This window comes from Dipodomys spectabilis, unplaced genomic scaffold (assembly GCF_019054845.1).
Source record: "Dipodomys spectabilis isolate Male_0828 unplaced genomic scaffold, ASM1905484v1 ptg000783l, whole genome shotgun sequence".
In the NCBI taxonomy this organism is placed as follows: Eukaryota; Metazoa; Chordata; class Mammalia; order Rodentia; family Heteromyidae; genus Dipodomys; species Dipodomys spectabilis.
The window spans coordinates 10,780,817-10,802,146 of NW_024871460.1; the positions used below are offsets into that span (position 1 = coordinate 10,780,817).

General features: G+C 32.9%; 1 protein-coding gene across 4 annotated transcripts in view; it reads left to right on the forward strand.

Moving 5' to 3' along the window:
* The window catches only part of Csmd3 (CUB and Sushi multiple domains 3), a 926,836-nt gene that overhangs the window by 117,918 nt on the left and 787,588 nt on the right, over nt 1–21,330 (forward strand). For all 4 annotated transcript variants that reach the window (XM_042673149.1, XM_042673151.1, XM_042673150.1 and 1 more), the window contains exon 3: nt 16,252–16,364. In XM_042673149.1, coding sequence (XP_042529083.1) covers nt 16,252–16,364 — 113 coding nt within the window. The remainder of the gene's footprint in view (nt 1–16,251; nt 16,365–21,330) is intronic.

Sequence of the window (21,330 nt, forward strand, 5' to 3'; positions counted from 1 at the left end):
TTGCCTGCATGCCTGAGGCCCTGGGTTCATTTCCTTAGCACCACATAAGAAAGTGGGAAGTGGTGTTGTGGCTCAAGTGGTAGAGCGCTAGCCTTGAGCTGAAGAGCTGTGGGACAGTGCCCAGGCTGAGTTCAGGCCCCACAGCAGACAAAAAAAAGAGCCCTCATATATTTGCTGTTTTATGTTCATAAATATGCATCATTTATTATACATTATGATTCATTTCTACATTGTAATATGTGTTTCATATGCAATTTGAATTTTACATGAATCAGCTTTGTAATTATATTTAATCATGTAGGTAGACTTCTCTGCATATTCTATTTTTGTTGTATGTTTTAATTTATACAGACATCAGTAGAATCCGTTCATAAGCATATATTTTCCATTTTTTTGATTTCTTTTACAGAGCAGAATATCTAGACTAACAGTGAATAGCTTTGTTCATACTACTAAGGTGATTTCCTAAAGCTTTATTAATGAATATAGGTATAAGTAGAAAGCATTGGCCTTTATTTGCTACAATCCATTTTTATCTAATTGTCCATTTTATCATAATGGCATCTACCTAATTATTATAAATACTAACATCTGTCTGGGAAGGTAGTTTAGAGATAGAGTGCTTGCCTAGCATGCATGAAGCTCTGGGTTCAATTTCTCAGTACCACCTAAACAGAAAAAGCCAGAAGTGGTGCTGTGGCTGAAGTGGTAGAGTACTAGCCTTGAACGAAAGAAGCTCAGGGGCAGTGCCCTGGTCCTGAGTTCAAGCCCCAGGACTGTCAAAAAATAAACAAAACAAATACTAACATCTTCACATATTTAATAAGGTGTCTTATTTACTCCTGTGAATGTAGTGTTTCTTTTTCCCTCTTCCAGCTGATTTATATAATTTATTTATACTTAATATTGAGATTAGTTACTGTGACTCATTTATTTCTCAGGTAACCAGTTTCTTATTTAGTTGTCCTGGTCTACGAAAATTAATGAAAAATTAACACAATTTTATGTAGTGATATAAATCATTTTAATGTAGAGATTATTTCTATGTTTTTGAATTTTAGAAGCCATCAACATACTATGTTAACTTTACTTTTTTATTTTTCCATGTGCAACTTTAATGCATTCCTAAGATTTTAATATAGCTTTGAAAAATATCTTAGGGTTAGAGTTGTGATAGAGCACCTGCCTAGGAAATGTAAGGCCCTGAGTCCCAATACTGACACCCCCTCACCCCCACCCCGACACACACACACCTTTTTTAGCATAAAAGATTTTGTTCTTGTACTTCTCATTTATGTTGGGATATAAAGTGCCATGTCAGTATTTGTCTGTATAAGAAAAAATCTTATGTACAGTAGCAACAGCAAAGGTGAATTTGTTCTCTAATATATCAATAACTTCATGATGTACAACTGATCAGGTCAGCCAAAACTTTCCTAAAAGTCTCCCAAAGGATCTCTTTTTTGTATCAGGTCCAGAAGATTCCCATAATATTACCTTTGGTTAGCAGAATTCTGGACAAAGAACATTTCCTCTTGAGAATTTATTGTGCCATGGCATGTGAATCCTGGGACTTAATCAAGTAGTGGAGTCTCTCACAGCATCCTGAGATTCCTGCTCAATTTTCATTTTGCTTCTTAAAGTTGATTAAAAGTGAAATATGAAGAATGTTTGCTTGTTTAAGAAAGTTCTTCATAAATGATAATTGTCAAAGAGAAAGTTCATACTCATAATGTGTTTATGACTACAAATACACTATATTTTTGTAGAATTGCAAATATGTACATGAATAAATACTACTAAAATAAAATATAGCTAAATATTCAAAACAAAATGTATACATCTGTATTAATGAACAAAAAATTCTTATTGGCACAAGCATAGAATACATTGAAAATGGGCCTGCTGCAACAGAAATGGAGAGGTAGTGATTGGAAAAGAACTATGATCACATTATGTAGTTACCAGAGACAAGCTGACAGAGAATCAGTGACAGCTGGGAAAACATGGCAGAAACTTGAGATTTCTACATGAAAGGACAGCCAGTGTGAAGACTCTAGTTCTGTATGCAACCTGCTCTGAAAATGTGGAAACAAGGAAGCTGGGCAGAGGTGGAATAGGAAGATATCATGCACAGCCAGGGAAGCTTCTGTAAGTTTGAATTTCTAGCAGTGAGCTGAGCAGCCATCCAAAGCTTTTGGGCATAGTGGTTCTAGCTTGGCTCATCACCCACAGAGTCGACAGGCATTGCACAATTTGTAAGTCCTAAGCCGAGCTTCCCAACCCATGCCAGTCTAGTATTTAAACCAGTCAGGTACTAGTGTAAGCCAGAGGCAAGGAGAGTTCTTGTAATACATTCACAAGAGGGGCCTTTTTCCCATTTTACCAACCAGTGGAGACACACTTTTCTGATCTCCACATCCCTTGACACTGTTGTGTTTTATACTTTCAAAGGATCATCACTACATGATGTTTTGTGAAGAATAGATCAGTCAATGCCACAAAAAGTTGTTGTCTTGTGATATAGAGGGTTTTATGAACTTTGTTGTTATGGAGGAAATATTCACTTACATAATACTCAGTATCATTAGATATAACTATATTTCTGTTTGAAAAATCTCATACTTTCTTTAAGTATAGAACATTTACAAATGTATGATAACCAATTGCTTAACTTTGTTATTTAAAGAAGAATAAGGTGGTCATTCTTAATTATGTAGAGATGAAGACCATAAAATTACAACCCCTTTATACCATTAGAAGGAAAGTGAGGAACATATCTCTCTCTCTCTCCCTCTCTCTCTCTCTATATATATACATACACATACATATATATATACATACATATATATATACACATATATATATGTATGTGTATGTATATATATATGTCATGGGGCTTGAACTCCGTGCTTGGGCTCTATCCCTCAACTCTTCAGCTCAAGGCTAGCATTCTCCCACTTGAGCCACAGTTCCACTTCTGGTTTTTCAGAGTGGTTTATTGGATTTAAGAGTCGCACTGACTTTTGCACTCTGGCTGGCTTTGAACCGCAATTCTCAGATCTTAGCCTCTTGAATAGCTAGGATTATAGGTGTGAGCCACCAGCGCCTGGCTAGCAACATATTTTTTATGTAAATGTATTTTTATTTGTCATAGATAAATGTTTAGGATCAGAAATGTAGACATTTTATAGAAATATTAAGTTTCGTAGATTTCTTCCAAAATGAAATAGATACTCAAAGTTGTTTTGCCATTTTATACACTACTATCATTGTGCAAGAGTTCCAATTATTTTAAACATTATTGTAAACATTTGAGGTTATCATCCTTCAGTATATAGATATCTCTATGTATGTATTTATGTATACACACATATGTGTGTATATAAATATACATATATATATATATATATATATATATAAAGCACTTTTGTGCTGACTAGAAAACTGAGTATAGGCTTCTGAACCATTTATTTATATGCATTTATCAACCATCTACTAAATACTTTTCCTATATTATCTACATTATTTGATAAGTCTTGGTATTATTGTAATCTTTATGGCATATAGTTATAATATGAATTGCAATTGTATTCTAATTTGTGACTTGCTTCTCTATTTTTTTTAGTAACTTTTGATGAAACATGATTTCAAATTTTAACACAGTCCAATATATTAATATTTTATTTAATGGATGCTCACAACATAGCCTAGTAAATATTTGTTTAGCCTACAATAGAAAACATACTTATTCATGTTCTCAAATTTAGAAAGCTATCCTTTACAATTAAGTCCACTGCTTGTCAGCTGTGAAGGAGTATAGGTACATTTTGCTCCATTTGGGTATTTCCTTGGAAAAGAATTGACATGACATATATTTTAGGAGATCCTAGAAATGACAAGTCAATATATTATGGTTTCAAGCCAGCTGCCTCTGGGCACAATTACAATTAAGCATGTTTCAAGTACATTTTTAATGTCTACTTCTTAACTAAGTTTTTCTAGTGAACCTGTTTCTTCCTATTTTCCACCCCAAATTATATTTTTCTAATGTAACTTTCTGTAACCTATTGACACTAATCAAAACTTGTTGATCATCATTAGAGAATACATTTCACTTCTGTTTTGTGGTTAGAGTTTATGAATGTTAGACATCCTTTCATGGGATATCATTTTACTACTCAGTATTTTTAGTATATTTCTTCACAATTTGTTTTAGTTTTGGAACTTGCTGGATTGGTGACATAGTCATAGAATTCACAAGCCTAAGAGACACATCACACAATAGTAATTACAGTAAAAAAGCAATGCTCTGTAGATTGCATCACCACATACATCATTGGTAGGCCTTTTCTACTTCAGAAAATATGTGTCCTATAACTATTCATGTACCATTTTATTATTCTTTTTTGTTGCTGTTGTTTTTTGTCATGGGGGTTGAACTCTGAACTTGGGCGCTGTCGCTCAGCCCTTCACCTCAATGTTAGCACTCTACCACTTGAGACACAGTACCACTTCCAGTTTTGGTGGTTTGTTGGAGACAAGAGTCTCATGGATTTTCTCTCCTGGGCTGGTTTTGAACTGTGATCCTTAGATCTCAGCCTCCTGATTAGCTAGGATTACAGGCATGAGCCACCGGCGCCCAGCCCATTTGATTATTCTTAGATTTGCTTCTCTACTTTGCTGCCTGGATTTCCTACACATTTTAAATTCTTGATAATTTTTTCCCTTCTAATTCCTCTCTGCTTCTTTCATTATCATCCAATCATCTGCCTCCTTTCCTGTAGGTATAATGAAATAGAGAAGGTCTTCTTCCAGAAAATGATTAGTCAATATTTTTTGACTTGTTATATCAGAGGAACCATTATGACAGTATACTTTAGTGACTTAACTCCACTTGATATCTATTTTCATGTCCTTGTCTCCAGGATTTCTTATAGGTTAGAGTCAGAGTGGTACAACTCAGTCTAATTTGCTGGTACAGAAAATTCCTCTCTCAGAGGAGCTGGAACCAACCGTAATATCTTGATTATCTTTCATACACAGGCAATGTCTGGGAAATGCAGAGGCTGTACTTCTGAGATAACAGCATAGTTAATTTGTGTGCACAGGTGACTGACCTGCAACAGCATATGTAACATTAACACTTTTACTCAAAAAGTAAAGTGAATTAATTCCAAGCTTGTCTTCCTTTTTATAACATTAATGAGATCCCCAATTAGAAAGATGATTTTAATTTTAGTTGGACTAAGATCTTAACACTGGCCTTTTGTTACAAAGCAGAACCCAGGAAAAAAGGAGTAGGATCTAGGAATGGATTTTTACTATGCACAAGCTTTTTAAAGATGGTATGCTGTGGTTCATCTCCCTTCTCTAGTGAAGTAATTTACTAATTTATGCCATTGAGCATGGAAGTGAATTAGCTAAAAAGTCAATTAAAATGATGATGCACCTTAGGTAGTTAATGACTCTTTCTTTTAGATATCATCCCTCATTTTGAAGTGTTCAGATTAATGGTTGGATAGATCTCAAGGACAGCTAGGATTTCTAAAAGTTTTTGTGAACATTAAAAGGCAAGAATTCAAAAGTATACACAGCTATTTGTTGTTGATATTAGGCACATTGCCAAAAGTAATTTGAGGTGGCTTCTGATGAAAAACAGACCAATTTAATTCATTAAAACTGATAATAAAACAAAACAAAGATAATAAGCAAGTTTTAACACTTTGGTGCATGGATTATAATCATTTAGTCTTTTATAAAAAAAGCAGTGAAAAGGTTTTTGTTGTTGCTGTTTCCAGTTAGCTAACTTTACTGAAGCAGCATTGCTATCAGGAAAGCAATTACACATGATGTGAGAAGCAACTAGCAATTGTTCTTCAAGATACTCTTTCTGGCCAGGTGCCTGTGGCTCAAGCCTGTAATCCTAGCTACTCAGGAGGCTGAGATCTGAGGATTGTGGTTCAAAGCCAGCCTGGGCAGGAAAGTATGAGAGACTCTTATCTCCAATAAACCACTAGAAAACCGGAAGTGGTACTGTGGCTCAAGAGGTAGAGTGCTAGCCTTAAACTGAAGCGCACAGGGACAGTGCCCAGGCCCAGAGTTCAAGCCCCATGACCACCACCACCAACAACAAAAAGATAGTCTTTCTGAACAATCATTTTCTCGTCCATGAAGCTACAAAATCAAAATATCTGCTGATTCGGGCTGGGAAGGTGGCTCAGTGGTAGAGCGCTTGCCATGTATGCATGAGGCCTGGGTTCGATTCCTCAGCACCACATAAGCAAAAAAGAAAAAAAGCTGGAAGTGGCGCTGTGGCTCAAGTGGTAGAGTGCTAGCCTTGAGCTGAAGAGCTGAGGAACAGCACCCAGGCCCAGAGTTCAGGTCCCACGACCGGATCAAAAAAAAAAAAATCTGCTGATTATCTCATAAAAAGCAACTTGATGCTTGCCGCTTGCTTAAATGTTTCTAATGACGGAAAATTTTCCTGTAAGTAAACTCCTAAAAATGGTTTTATTATTAGACAGCCAAAGGGTATACACTGTCTTGAGTTCTCTTACACTGGTGGTATATGATATTGTAACAGAAAGCATAGAAACTCTGAAGCTAAACTTAGCCCTAGCATTTCTGAATACACACACAGCAAGAATACTCAAATGTAACTTTCTGCCCTCAGTTCAGATATTCATCCCAAATTCTTATGATACATATAATAAAATTAAATGTTAACAGCACTGATAATTTTAAATTGCATGTGAAGAAAAGGAAGTTTGAATCTAAATAGATTTAGAATTGAAAATTCATGCACAGCTCCCAGAGTAGTATTTCTTTACATTTTTCAATTACAACATGTTTTTAGTGATAGACTAAAAAACTTAGTGTACCATTATTATTTGTATTGCTTCTGTGGTTTTGAGGTTTGAGTCCAAAGTGAAAGAAGCAGTGTAGCATGAGCTTTTAAACTAGTGTAAAAGACTTATATGAAAACAGGCCACTCTAGAGCTAGATAATTCTATTGACTATGTTATAGTCAATTTATACTATGCATAAATTAAAGGTCACAAATGTTAAAGGTTACTAGTAAAGGATTCACATTTCTAACTATATCCATGTAGGACCATGTCAAGAATGTGTGTGCATGCGCACACATGCACACACACACACACACACACACACACACACACACATATATGCATGCCAGTCCTAAGGGCCTGGGTGCTGTTTCTGAGCTTTTCTGATCAAGAGTAGTACTATACCACTTTAGCCACAGCTCCACATGTGTTATTTTTGGTTAATCAGAATTTATTTGTTTCTAACACACTTATATGATTATTTCTTTGTTGCTTTGTATGTCCCTCCCCCACAGTATAACCCCTGCTTTCACTGTATTTGATGTCGGTATAATTTGTGGAGGGGAAGGGGAAAAACAAGTCATTTAAATAAGGATACAGATGGACCTGTTGCAACAATGAGAAGTACAAGTTGTCATGTCAAAAACAAACTTTACAACTTGGGAGGGGGGAGGATAGGGTAAGGGGGAGGGAGGATGGGAAGGGATGGGAAGGGTAAACAAAAGAGGAGGCTACAATGCTTGATAAGAAATGTACTCACTATCTTGCCCATGTAATTGTAACCCCTCTGTACAGTATTTTCACAATAAAAAAAAAAGAGTCTTACAAACTTATCTGCCTGAGCTGGCTTCAAAATTCAGTCCTTAGATTTCAGCCTCCTGAGTAGCTAGGATTATAGGCTTGAGCTACCAGTACCCAGCTCCTTACCATTTTTCTTTTAAAGAAACATATGTCCCAAGGATATTTTATTATTAAAATAATAACATAAAGGGAATTATTTCTTCAGAGATACCTTCAATTTTCATTTTCTCATTGTATCTATGTCACACTGAGGCCACATAATAATTGAGTTTGGCAGTGTAAAGTTGTGTACAATTGATTATGTTCAAGTCTTCTCATTTTATCTTAAGTATATTTCATATGATATCTTAGGAAAATATGGGATTTTAAATGGTTACTTTAAAACTTCCTACTATAGAATCCACTCATACCCATGTACCCACATGATTACACACAAGGCCATACTAACGCTACCAGCACAACTATATTTATCACAGCATTATTCACCGTAGCTATGATATGGAATCAACCTAGATATCCCTCAGTAGATGAATGGATCAATAAAATGTGATATCTCTCTCTCTCTCTCTCTCTCTCTCTCTCTCTCTCTCTCTCTCTCTATATATATATATATATATATATATATATATATATATATATATATACAGGTATTGTAATTCTGTGCCTCCATCAGAAAGAATTACACTGCCCCATTTGTTAGGAAATGTAAAGACTTGGAAAATTATATTAAGTGAATTAAGCTAGACCCAAAGAAACATAGGTCCTGTGGTTTCCCTAATTTGCAATAACTAGTACATGTCTTGGATAATCTTACCAGAGAAGCAGAAGAGGTTAAAAGCTATGCACATATGACCATGTAAGATGATTCTAAGGAAATGAACCCCAAAATATGGAGACTAGATTTTTTTCTTTGTTGCTATTGTTTTTAATGCACTATGCTATTTCTTTTGTTTCTTTTGTATGTTCTTCCCCCTATGGTATAACTCCTGTTGTCACTGTATTTGAATCTGGTGCCCTGCAACTTGTATATACATTTTTTTCTAATTTGGGGAGGGGAAGGGAAAAAAAATATTGAAACAAGGCTACAGGTTGACCCAATGTACTAATGAGACATACAAGACACTATGTTGAAAACCAACTTTAGGACTTCTGGGTGAGGGAGGGAAGGAGAAGCAGGGGAGAGTTAGTGGGGGAAAAACAAAGGAGGAGATAACAATGTTCGATAGAAAATGTATTCATTACCTTACTCAGGTAACTGTAACCCCTCTGTACAGCATCGTTACAATAAAAATATTTTAATTAAATAAAACAAAAAACTTCCTACTATATATTCATTGTTATCAATGTTATAATACCAGTTCTAAGTTTGGAAAGATAAGAAATTGACTAGAATTATGGAACTTCATGTAATTACTTTGTTAATATTTTTCTAATGAAATGTTAATGTTGAAAAAAGAGAGGAAAAATCTAAGGTTTTCCACACACATACACATATACACATGACTCAACAGCAAAACTTTAAAATATTGTTAGCCCCCATTTATATCACAGTGCATTGTATTTATATACTTATTAAGTGTTTTATTTTCTTATACTTCTTTTGTTTTGATGACACTATGTTTTTAACATCAGGGTCTTTTGATTACTAAACATGCACTCTATCTATTGAGTTGTACCTCCAGCCCCTTTTTGCTTTATTGAATAGGATCTTATCATTTCTCCTGGGATTAGCCTCAGATTGTACTCGTCTAACACCTATTTGGCTTCTAAGTTGAGACAATATTGTCTATATTTTATGACTTGTTAGACTTTGTGCTCCTATCCCAAATGCAAAGAACACCTATGTCTACTGATTTTCAATATTCTCTTTCTGATTAGATAGCATTCACAGGCATTTATATATAACAAATTGCCCTGTTCTGATCAATTCTACTGTTCTTATAAAATTCCCTTCTAACATCCGTTCCTGCAAGTATTTTCAATGTGATCATTGAAAATTCTTTATTTGAAAATTATGAGAGGTTTTTTAGCACTATATTTTTACTCACATTAATTGGTATATTTTATTATTTTTAACTATATTTTCTACAATTCTTTTTGACTTGCTTGTGGAAAATAATCTTTGAATAGCACTTTTTTTGTTTTAACGAGCTGTGATGAGAAGAAGTTGGAATTACTTATTGTAAGAGCAAATCTGTCAAATGCCACTCACCTTCTCATCATATCTAAATTGTGATGATAATAGCCTATAGTGGACACAACATGATTTTTTAGACAGTAAAACATCTGTTGAATTCTAATCCATCCATTAATAAGTATAAAATGACAAACCAGTAATCCTATCTACAATTTACAGACTATTTGCAAGGCCATCTCCACTGTGTTTATGGATTAAATATGTGAGACAGAGACTCAATCCACAGGACAGAAAAAAAGATTTCCATAAAGATTATTGATGGTCATTTACAAATCTTGGTTTCTGTAACTACCCATACAATTTTAGGTATTATTTAGTGCATTTCCTTTTTTCTTTTTCCACAAGCTGGACACAGGGCTGTCTTTATCAAGGTGAAAACCAATTACACTATAACTCATTGTTTCCTAGAAAACCTTCCCCAGTAGTAGTAAATGTGTATATGTGGTATTTTCTCTTTTGACATATCTTTCAGTAATCACAAAATTTGATTTGTCACCTCAGTGATGCTATACAGAACAAGGTAATGACCCAATTCCCAGATTCATGGATTGGTTTTTAAGATCTTACATTAACTTTCAATGTCAGAATAATTTGGTTTAGTTGATCAACTCATTAAACATTTAGCAAAATGAACAGAAAGAACTCATGGAAAGAGCAAAATGATCAGGGAATTAATTTCTAACTTGGTCGTTTACTATTGATGTAGCTTTTAACAAGAAATTTCTCTTTGTAGACATGTTGCTTCTTTAATTTCCAAAATAGGATAATAAAACTTAATGCCAGTCTCAGTAAAAAAGTTATAGGGCATACTGAGAATACATTGATAATTAGCAATGTAATAACTGGTAGCAGATAAGACAATTTTATTATAAAAAGTTTGCAAATTTCACATAAAAGCTGTACCAATTCATCTTGTTTACTTAAATATTTTACTTTTGTTCCAAAGTTGTGTGATTATTTGTAATATTTAAAATCATATTTAACCAGGAATACAGTGACAACAGGGGATGTACTATAGGGGGAATAGCATACAAAGGAAACAAAAAAATGCATAATACATTTAAAATAATAACAAAACATGGAAAGGCCTCTTGTGTCCTTATCTTAGCATCATCTTATATAGTCATATGTACATAGCTTTTGAGCTTTTTCTGCTCATCTGATAAAATTATTCTAGATATACAAGGTATTGCAAATGAGGGAAAGCATGGAACCTATATTTCTTTGGGTCTGGCTTACTTCACTTAATATGATTTTTTCCCAAAGTCTTTCCATTTCCTAACAAATAGGGTAATGTCATGCTTTCTGATGGAAGCATAGAATCCATTCTTCTACTGAGGGGCATCTGGGTTGGTTCCATATCTTAGCTAGGGTGAATAATGCTGCATTAAACATAGTTGTGTGGTTCTTGTAAGCAGTAATTGTTGGGTCTGGGACTTTTAATGCAAATATCCATTCTATGTTCATCATTAGAAAGTTGATATGATTAATATACAGTATTCTTACTAAAATATATTACAGTTACTGTCATATTGATGTTTTATGATACCTGCTTCTTTCCTATTCCTCCTTTGGTAATACATTCATCATTTAGGTCTTGACTTTTCCATATTTTAGAGTTATCCTTTGTGTTCTATTCATGATTCCCTTGAATACATTCCCTTCAGAGTTGATTAGTAAATAGTAATTTTCTTAACATGTTTTTGTCAGGGAGTTTTTATTTCTCTCCAAATTATGAAGGAATTTTTTTCCATATAGACCAATTTAGTTGACAGTATTATGTTTCAGGCAAGGATTATGCATTCCTGTGTCCTCACTGCATTTAGTTGTGTTGAACAGACAGCTGTTATTCTAATGGATTTGCCATTGTAGGTAGCTCATTGCTGCCCTTTACAGCTTCCAGTATTTTTTTCTTTGCCTTACATATTTAAATATGTAATATAAGCAGGGATATTGCTGTTGTGTTGGTAGCCATAACCCTCATGGGGTCACTGTCCAGTATTTGAGCCAAATTTTACTTCACACCTCCTGAAGATTTCTATCTATCCTGCGTATTGGGTCACAGCAATAGCTATGCTCTGGGTCTGTATTTAAAAAACTAGGTCAAAAGTAGATATCTGGTGGACATTCTCTGCACTGTTCGATAAAGTCCAGGCAGAGAGTGCCCTTTGCTGGATGTGGAGCCTCCCTAGGCTCTCAGTTCAGTCTTGCTGGCAAGCCTCAGAGTCTTGGGAGGCATTGCCAAGGGTCACCCCTGGACTTGAAGACTTGGGATTGTGATTCTGATATTTTTGTTTGGCTACTGGGGCATGAGAGAGTTGCTGGCTGATGCTGTGTGGCATGATGGGACTTTTGTGGCCATAATACAGGAATTCACATTGTCTGTGGTTACTGTCCTCTTGTGGGAGGCCAAATTCAAATTATTGTGTTATGTATACTTGTATAATCCTCAACAATTATGTTGAAAAGGGTATATCAATTAAGGGATATGCTGAGTGATGAAATTCTCGGAAAAATATTCAGCTCAAATATTTCTGTTTGGTAGATTTGTAAACAAACAACTGACTTAAGTAGAATCAAAACTATTAGAAATTAGACCATGCTACTTCCAAAGAATGTCTGTATTAGAAAGTAATAAAATAAAATAAGAGGAAGGAAAAAACTTGTAGAGAAGCAATAGTAAGTGGCTGCAATTAGAACTATTTTAGATATTTCTGCTCCTTAGGTATCACTGCTAACCAATAAGAGGAAGTCTTAATTGATTTATCAGCAATATAATTATGATAACTATTATGAAAAGAATATTGACCATATATCAAAAGCAAAATGTTAAATTCACAAGCTTTACTTTCTTAAAGTAACTATGGGATAATTCTTAGTATTGCACTTTCTTTTTCTTAGTTTCCTTGAAAAAATTCACTTGTCAAATATCAAATTGTTAATAGGAAACTAATACGTTTTTCCAATTATACATGCTAATCAATATCCCATTTGATGTTTTATTAAATCTGGAAATTTTGATATTAATTATATATTTCTTCAAAAATGATAACCATCATAAATATTAATTTAAATAGTCAATGATTTCAATTTATTTAAAGTTGAAAATAATTTTACCTACTTTCAAATAGTAGTAACTTTTAGTTCTCCAAAGCCTTAAAAATCTTAAAAAAATATATTTATGAACACATGTATCTTTGAGTTTTGGACATTTAGAATAGATTTAAATGTCTGAGCTTGATGAGTTGTGCAGCATTATTTCCTTTCATTCTAGTTACCTCAATACTTCATAGACTACTTTTGGAATTACTGTTACTTATAGCCCTAAAGATCAATGATTCAATGAATAAAGAAAGAAAAAAAAGTAGGAGACATTAAGGTGGTTTTGAAGTACTCACACAAGAAAGAAAATCAATTGAAATAATATCTTTTTGAAGGAGATTTCTTCTTCTCTATAGTATGCATTGTGGATATAATGTTAACCTTGAAAAACAAATTCCAAAGTCACTGGAAAAAATGAGATATCGAAACTAAGTGCCTGTAGATGCAGTGAATTGAGAGGTTTTTTTAATCTCTGATGTTCAGAGAAGGAAAAGATGTTTCCATAAAAAATAGTTTTATAATCTATATGGATCACATCAGTGAATATTAAATGAAACAATGAAAATATAAAATAATTAAAGTTCAATGTTTAATGCAGCATTTTTCAAAGCTCTGGAGTAGGATATAGAAATCAGAGACAGACCACTAATTTTCAGAAAAATGTAAAATTTACAGAAGTTGATTGATAATATCAGTCATGAGCTCAATATTTTGCAGAACCAGAATTTTGATTCAGAATAAAAAAATCTTGTAAGCAATTAGAAAAATCCTCAGTGCTAATAATTGCAAAACTAACAGACTTATCCATAAAGACACACTTAAAATTCATAGAATAGACACAGAAAAGTAAATTCATCAGAAAAATCTAATAAGCAATATTGCTGGCAAAGAGAGGTAAGAGAAAATGAGAGATAAGACAATCAAGAGAAGCCCTAAGATTTATAGATTTCTGAATTAATGTGCAGAAAATGAAACTGAAAGCTAATGAATTTCAGGGCTCTCATTATATCACCTTACCAACTATATTTATATTCATATAAGTTTACATGCACAGTCTGTATTATCTATATTAAAATCTATAATCTATCTGTCCATTTATCTCTCTACTTACATCTTCACTTCTCTATTTACATCTTCACTCTGAACACATGTACTCACTATGCTGAATTTTCCTTGTTTTTACTGTTTTTGAAATATTTTATATCTATACATTGTTTAATGACAAGACATGTATTGAGAAATGCTTTATTAAGCAATTTCAACATCATGTAAACATCATAGAGTTATGCTTAGAGAAACTTAATAGTCTGACTACTTCTTACTTTGGCTATTTGATATAACCTAGTACTCTCAAACCCTCATCTCATGTTATTACAATGACTATCACAGGCATTTATAGACAATGTAAGTATGATACCCCTAAGTAATAAGAATTTTTAGCCATAAAAATCTGATCACTAATCATTCATACTAACCATTGATGACCGAAATGCCATTATATAGCTAATGGCTGCTTCATAGAATGCTCATCAATGACACATTTAAAAAGCTCTCAATGACATATTTACAAAAAAAAATTGCCATGGACATCTTCACCTTTCATATAACTTACACATTGCCATAGCTCTGCTACTTGTACCCGGATACTAATAGAATGAGTATGCTTTCTTCTCCCAGAAAGAACACCATTGCTTTAAGATTTCTCTCTCTTCTGTTGAATTTAAAATTTAATAATCTAGTAGTTTGTGTCAGCTGAAATATTTCTGTGCACCACTGTACTGTCACTACAATGAATTTTGCTTGGTTTTTCTAATGCTTCCTGGGTTTAAACCCACTTTGATTTTCCTTCAGTTTATATTGCATTGATGTATTCTGCTATTGAGCCACAATTGACTCTGACATTTTCCAGAGTAATTGGAAGTAGAACATCAATATTTTGTACTTGACTAATTTTCTGATAAAATTGATGATAGTTGCCAGGCACCAGTGGCTCATGCCTGTAATCCTAGCTACTCAGGAGTCTGAGATCTGAGGATTGCAGTTCAAAGCCAGCCCAGACAGGACAGTCCATGAAACTCTTTTTTTTTTTTTAAATTTTTATTGTGAAAATACCGTACAGAGGGGTTACAACTACATGGGCAAGGTAATGAGTACATTTCTTTTATCAAGCACTGTAAACCACCAGAAAACTGGAAGTGGCTCCGTAGTTCAAGTGGTAGAGTACTAGCCTTGAGCTGAAGAGCTGAGGCCCAGAGCTCAGGTCCAGAGTTCAAGCCCCACGGGGGACAAAAAAAATGATGATAGTTGTAATGGTACCAAAGTTTTAATTTGGCAAAATTTTTACATTTCAACTATTAATTGGCCAACTTTTCAGTTTAAATTTCATTAAGACAAATATGACTGAAATTTATAGTTGGCAATTTTATGATATTCATGATATATCTATGAGATCAATCTATCTATCTATCTATCTATACCAGGATATATTATTTTCCCATTGGGAAAATTTTTATTTTGCTAATGGCTGGTTATTGGGAAATGGTTCTCATTGTTTTCCAAATCTTTAATCCTGTAATTGTATAATCAGGATCTCCTAATCTGGTCTTTGCCACCATCAACCCATTAAAGTTATCTTGTGGTTTTTATCTAACCTACACACTTATCCATAACATAGTTTTGTGAAGAAGCATAGATAGGTTAGAGATGCATTTGGGTTTCATCAATGTGCTCCTCTTCTAGGGAAACTAGAGTAAGAAAAAAATGCATTGGTGTCAGAAAGCATTATTGGGATCTTTGCTTCACTGCCAAACAGCTGTGTGAATTTAAGAACATAAACAATTTACTGATCACTTTTCATCTGTCATTTCTTTAACTAGAAGTCAGAGAAAAATATGCTTGCGCTCTTGTATTCCTGCCAAAGAAACAAAAAATACCATTCAGCCTTCAATTTTTTCATCCATCATTATGAAGTAAATATAAATGATAATAATTTACCAAAATGTACAAAATACTAAATTTCACCAAGTTTGGATATGTACTAATGACTCCATGAGAAAATACTATGATTTTCATTCATGTATGATAGATAGCATAAATAGCAATGAAGATATATATATATATATATATATATATATATATATATACGTATATATATATAGAGAGAGAGAGACAGAGAGAGAGAAAGTGAGAGATAAAGACAGAGAGAAACAGAGAGAGGCTTTGGTAATGTGCTTTTTAAAACTTAAACTTTATTTGGTAAAATAATTGTATCACTAATGATTTATTCCATTTTGTTTTCAGGTTAACAGGATTCCATTTGCCACCACCTGTGACAAGTACCAAGTCTGTGTTTTCCCTACGTCTAACCAGTGATTTTGCAGTGAGTGCTCATGGGTTTAAAGTATATTATGAAGGTAAGTGATAATAACTTCAGTGGGATCACATCTCTGTTTAATGATGTCAAACAAGGATTCTTCACATTGACGAGGGCAGAAGACTCACTATGAAGAAACAGTTCATCCAGCTATCTTGAGCCATGTCACAGGATAGTTTTTCTGATTAGTAATTGAATTACAAAAACATGCTAATTTTTATTGACTTTACCTAGAAATGGAACATATTTCAAATTTATTTTCTTAATTTAATCATGCATTAATTATAGAGGTAGGCATTGGCAGAAAATGTGAAATTCAGAGGCTAGACTAGATTTGTGATCCAGTCATCAATGGTCCTACCATATTGTTCCTATGTTGTGCCTCTGTACCAAAAAGAAAACGAGTATTTTTTTTTCTTTGAAGGTTAATATCAATAGAAAAAATTCCAGAGAGGAACAAGAGCAGTGATTCTTGTGTCTACTAAGAGTGTTTCTTTCTTTCCTGGTATCTCTGTATCCATAGAAGAGACAAATTAATCAAACTAATCTGTTATATAACTACAATGTTAACATAAGTATTTGTTGAATCAGTATCACTATAAAAACATACACCTTGGGCAAGATCCTTAATGCAAATAAACTTCACCTTCTTCACCTTTAATATTGAGGTGATAATTCTCCCTTCTTTTCATTTGTATTTCTACATATGATTAATGACTTAAAATAACATTTTAAATATACATGTTTAGAAAATATTATTAATAATCAGATTACTCACTAGAACAAAACACCAGTCTTAGTTAAGGTAGCCTGTTATACTATTGGGTCTTGATTTTCAAGATAGGTTCACGTACTTGCATTTAATTTAACTTGCATAAGATCTGGTAAAGTAACAGTAGTTGCTGGTACTGATTAACCCTAAACATGTTTTGAGCAATTTGTGATGCAACACGAAGGTGCATCTTTTACTGCAAAGCAATACAAAATAATGCAATTAAATACTGCACTGATGTCAATTCCTTTTGATTTCTCTACTTCATGAGGACACACAAGAAATAATTCAGGAAAGCATCTTGCTTCATAGTCTATTCTGACCTTTTCCCCAGTCTTGTTGTTATTTAAAATAACTTATTGTTAATTTTTGTAAAAGCATAGAATAATTCAAAATGAAACATTAATTTCATTTTTGCCGTCTAATATGGAATACATTTATCCTCTTCATATTAAATTCTATGCAATACTATTAGTAGTAAATCAATATATTAATAAGTCAGCAATTCTAGAAGTTGAATTCATTTCAGAAATATGTCTGAGACAGGCAGAAAAGTTCAGATAAGATGATGATAAGGATAAGAACACAAGTGTTTTTTTCTTACTATTGTTTCTAACGTATTTAAAAGGTACCACATGATTTTTTTTTTGTTGCTTTGTATGTCCCTCCCCCATTGTATAACCCCTGTTTTTACTGTATTTGATGTTGATATAATTTGGGGATGGGAAGGGAAAAAACAAATTGTATAAAAAGGGATACAGATTGACCCATTGCAACAATGAGATGTACAAGATGCTATGTGGAAAAATGAACTTTACAATTTAGGCAGGAGTAGGGGTATTGTAGTTGTGTAGATGAGAGGGAAGGGATGGTAGGAGAAAACAAAGGAGGAGGCAACAATGCTTGATAAGAAATGTACTCATTACCTTGCCCATGTAATTGTAACCTCTCTGTACAGTATTTTCACAATAAAAAAGTTATTTAAAAATAATTTTAAATTTTCTAAATGAAATCGCATAAATTTCAAAACCTAATGGCCTTTCAATGCTTCTCTTAAAAATGTAGAGAACTTTTAGTTTGTCTAATATAATGATGAAAATATTGAGTAATTATGCATAAATTTACATTTTATCTTGTGTATTACTATGACTTGAACTCAAAACCTCACATTTTAGCTAAGCTTTTTCACTTATGGCTTGACATCTACCACATGAATCATGTTTTTCTTCCCTTATTAAGTTGTGATAAGAATCTCTCAGTCTCTCAATTGGCTTTGAACTTCAACCTTCTTATTTCTTCTCCTGGGTAGCTAGGATAATCGGCTTGAGCCACCAGGACGCAGCCAAAATATTCTAATGTTTGCAAAGTATAATTTATTCCTCATTTTACAAACCATCTCACTTTCTAATATGAAGTATTACTTAAACAACTCAGTCTATATTTTTGACTTCATACCTTGGACAGACTTTTTGACATTCAACTATTTCCCCCTACAAGATTTTGCAAATAAGGAACTCCATGAGATATTTGTCTGTATTATTTATGGTTAGACAGGGGAAATCTGGCTGTAGTATCCCCAATTTGAGTTTCCCAGGAATCATAATGTTGCCATTGTTAATCCATTCTCAGTACAAAGAATGCAAAAAAAATACCACAACACATGCATACATGTGCATGGATTCTTCCAGTGTGGAAAATCAAAGTTCTCATAGAGCCTAAAAAAAGCAAACTGATCAAGAGTTATTTCTCAACTGGCAGATCAATACAAGGGACATAGTAAAACTACAAGGCAATTATTCCTAATCACTTGGGGAAAAAAAGTGTGTGGGTGGGGCCAATGAAAAAATGCTAGATCCTGTGTAGAAATTAAATCAAATTACTTGTTACATAAAAGGTTCTTTTAAGGAAGAGTGTAATATTTGTAGCAATTTATTGATAATCATATGAGTCTTGAATAAAAGAATAAACTTTTTTCTGTAGATATATGCTTAGAAGAAATAATACCTAAAAATAACAATTAATACCGAACTAGAACAGTTACCTACTTCTATCATTTTTGAAAAAATGTAATTTTTATTCAATAATAAAAACCATAACAGGAACCACTGTTGTTTCCAGATAGTTTTTAATCTTCCACGATTGCAAGATAGAATACAGGTGAGTATCTGAAGGGAGAAAAAAAAGCAAGCAAATTTTTACTTTTAGTCATAGGAAGAACCAAATTTTCCAGAATCCAAAGTTTCTAGAATCCTAATTTCCAATGAAAATGAAAGGGAAGCCAATTGGCATTCCCCAACTAATTAGGAAATTAAAGTGAGGGCGTCTTTAAGTGAAGGTTACTAGAATCTTTTATATTAGAGTAGCCAAGCCTGCAATTGAGAGGAATGTATTTCTATACTGCTCCTGAATAAAGAGATTCAGTACCTCAGCCTAAAAAACAGGAAGGACATGAAAGATTTATAGAGAATTACTTCCCATTGAATGCATACTATATCACCTTCTATAACAGTATCTATATGTATATATACATATATAATCTATAATATATAATATATAAAATTTCCAAAAATGATGTATTTATTTATTACAATGAAATAGCATTCAGATGAGTATATTTAGTTAAGTATTAAAAAAGAAATAGTATTAATTTTAAAGTGCTCAATAGGCTAAAATAGTCTATATGGAAATTGGAATAATTGAGAAAATATTATGTGAAAAGCAAGAGATTATTTTTCCTTCATCCTAACCAACACTGTGGAGGCTTGCTGAACTCACTTTCTAGTGGTTACACATGCTTCCTTATGATTGTATATCAAGTTCTTTGTCTGCATTTACTAGCAACTCAGTCTCTGTACATTTTTTTTCAAGTTGTATAACTGGGTAATATTAGATCATATAATGAAGAGAATAAATTTCTTACACATTTAACACAATCTACAGGTAATTGAGAATAATTAATGTAAAGGATGAAATTATACAATCATAAAAGTATAGCACAATATGATGATGTTCTCCAGTAATAAAAGCCAAGATGAAAACATGTAACTGATATAAAATCAATACATTAAAATAAATAAAATGCGAAACCTACTAAACAATAATTTTAAAAGCTATCATTTTATTAAAAAGCAAAAATGTGAATATTTGAATATTTGAAATATAGCACAAAGAATAAAGTATATATCACACTATTGCCTCTGGTAGGCAATTTGAAAAAGATGCAAAATAAAATATTTAAAAGAAAGACAGAGTATGTAAGAGAACACTAACATGTATATTAATATTTATATTATTTAAATCATAATAATAGCTGTTCATTGATAGAGGAATATGCCATGAGAATTTGCTCAATTTTTTATCCATTAAGAGGAAATAGACACAAGATAAAGACAACTCAGCAACTAAAGAGTATGGGGTCTAAATGGGAAATTTATCAATTCAAATCTTTCAGATGAGAGGTAATTAATGTGTGAAGGAAAAATTTATCTTTTGAATAACTATATAGTTTTTCTGATTAGATGAGCAACAGTTCCCACATAAGAACAACAAAAATCACATTTTGATTTATACTAAACGGTACATAATCATTTTGTAAATGAAGAATGCCTTTATCAGCAATTTTGCAAATTTTGTTGCTTTATTAATTCATAATTTTAAATAATCATATATGAATTTATTTTAGCTATTCTGCATTATTAATTTAAAGAATTAATCTTCAAGATATTTGGTTATATTTCAATCATCTTTAAGTTCCTTTATTTATAAATACTTAATTTTGCTGTCTTGTATCAAGATAATATGGTTTAATCAGACTTCAAACCATTTATTTTCTTAATAAATTATAAATATATAGATATAGATGTATTATTTGAACAAGCAATTGTTCAAATTGTAAAGACACTGAAGTACACTTGCACATACTGTATTTCATATGTTGTTTACATTGCTATTGAATATTTCCCATAGCTACATATTATTGCAATCTTCAAATGAAGAAAAAAGTAGCAATCAAGTGACTACAAATGACAGCGCAATTGAGTCAGCTCAGAGAGGGTCGAATTGTGGTTGTCAGGTTCTCACAAGATTTAGAAACTTTATGATGGCACTTAAAAATCAGCCATGTGTGGTTCATTTACCCTATACAAGCCCAAAAAATTTCAGTAGCATTTTCCCCCAAAAGGTAGTTTTTAAACATTTACTAGCCTAAGGTAAATAGTAGGCTGATTGGTACTGA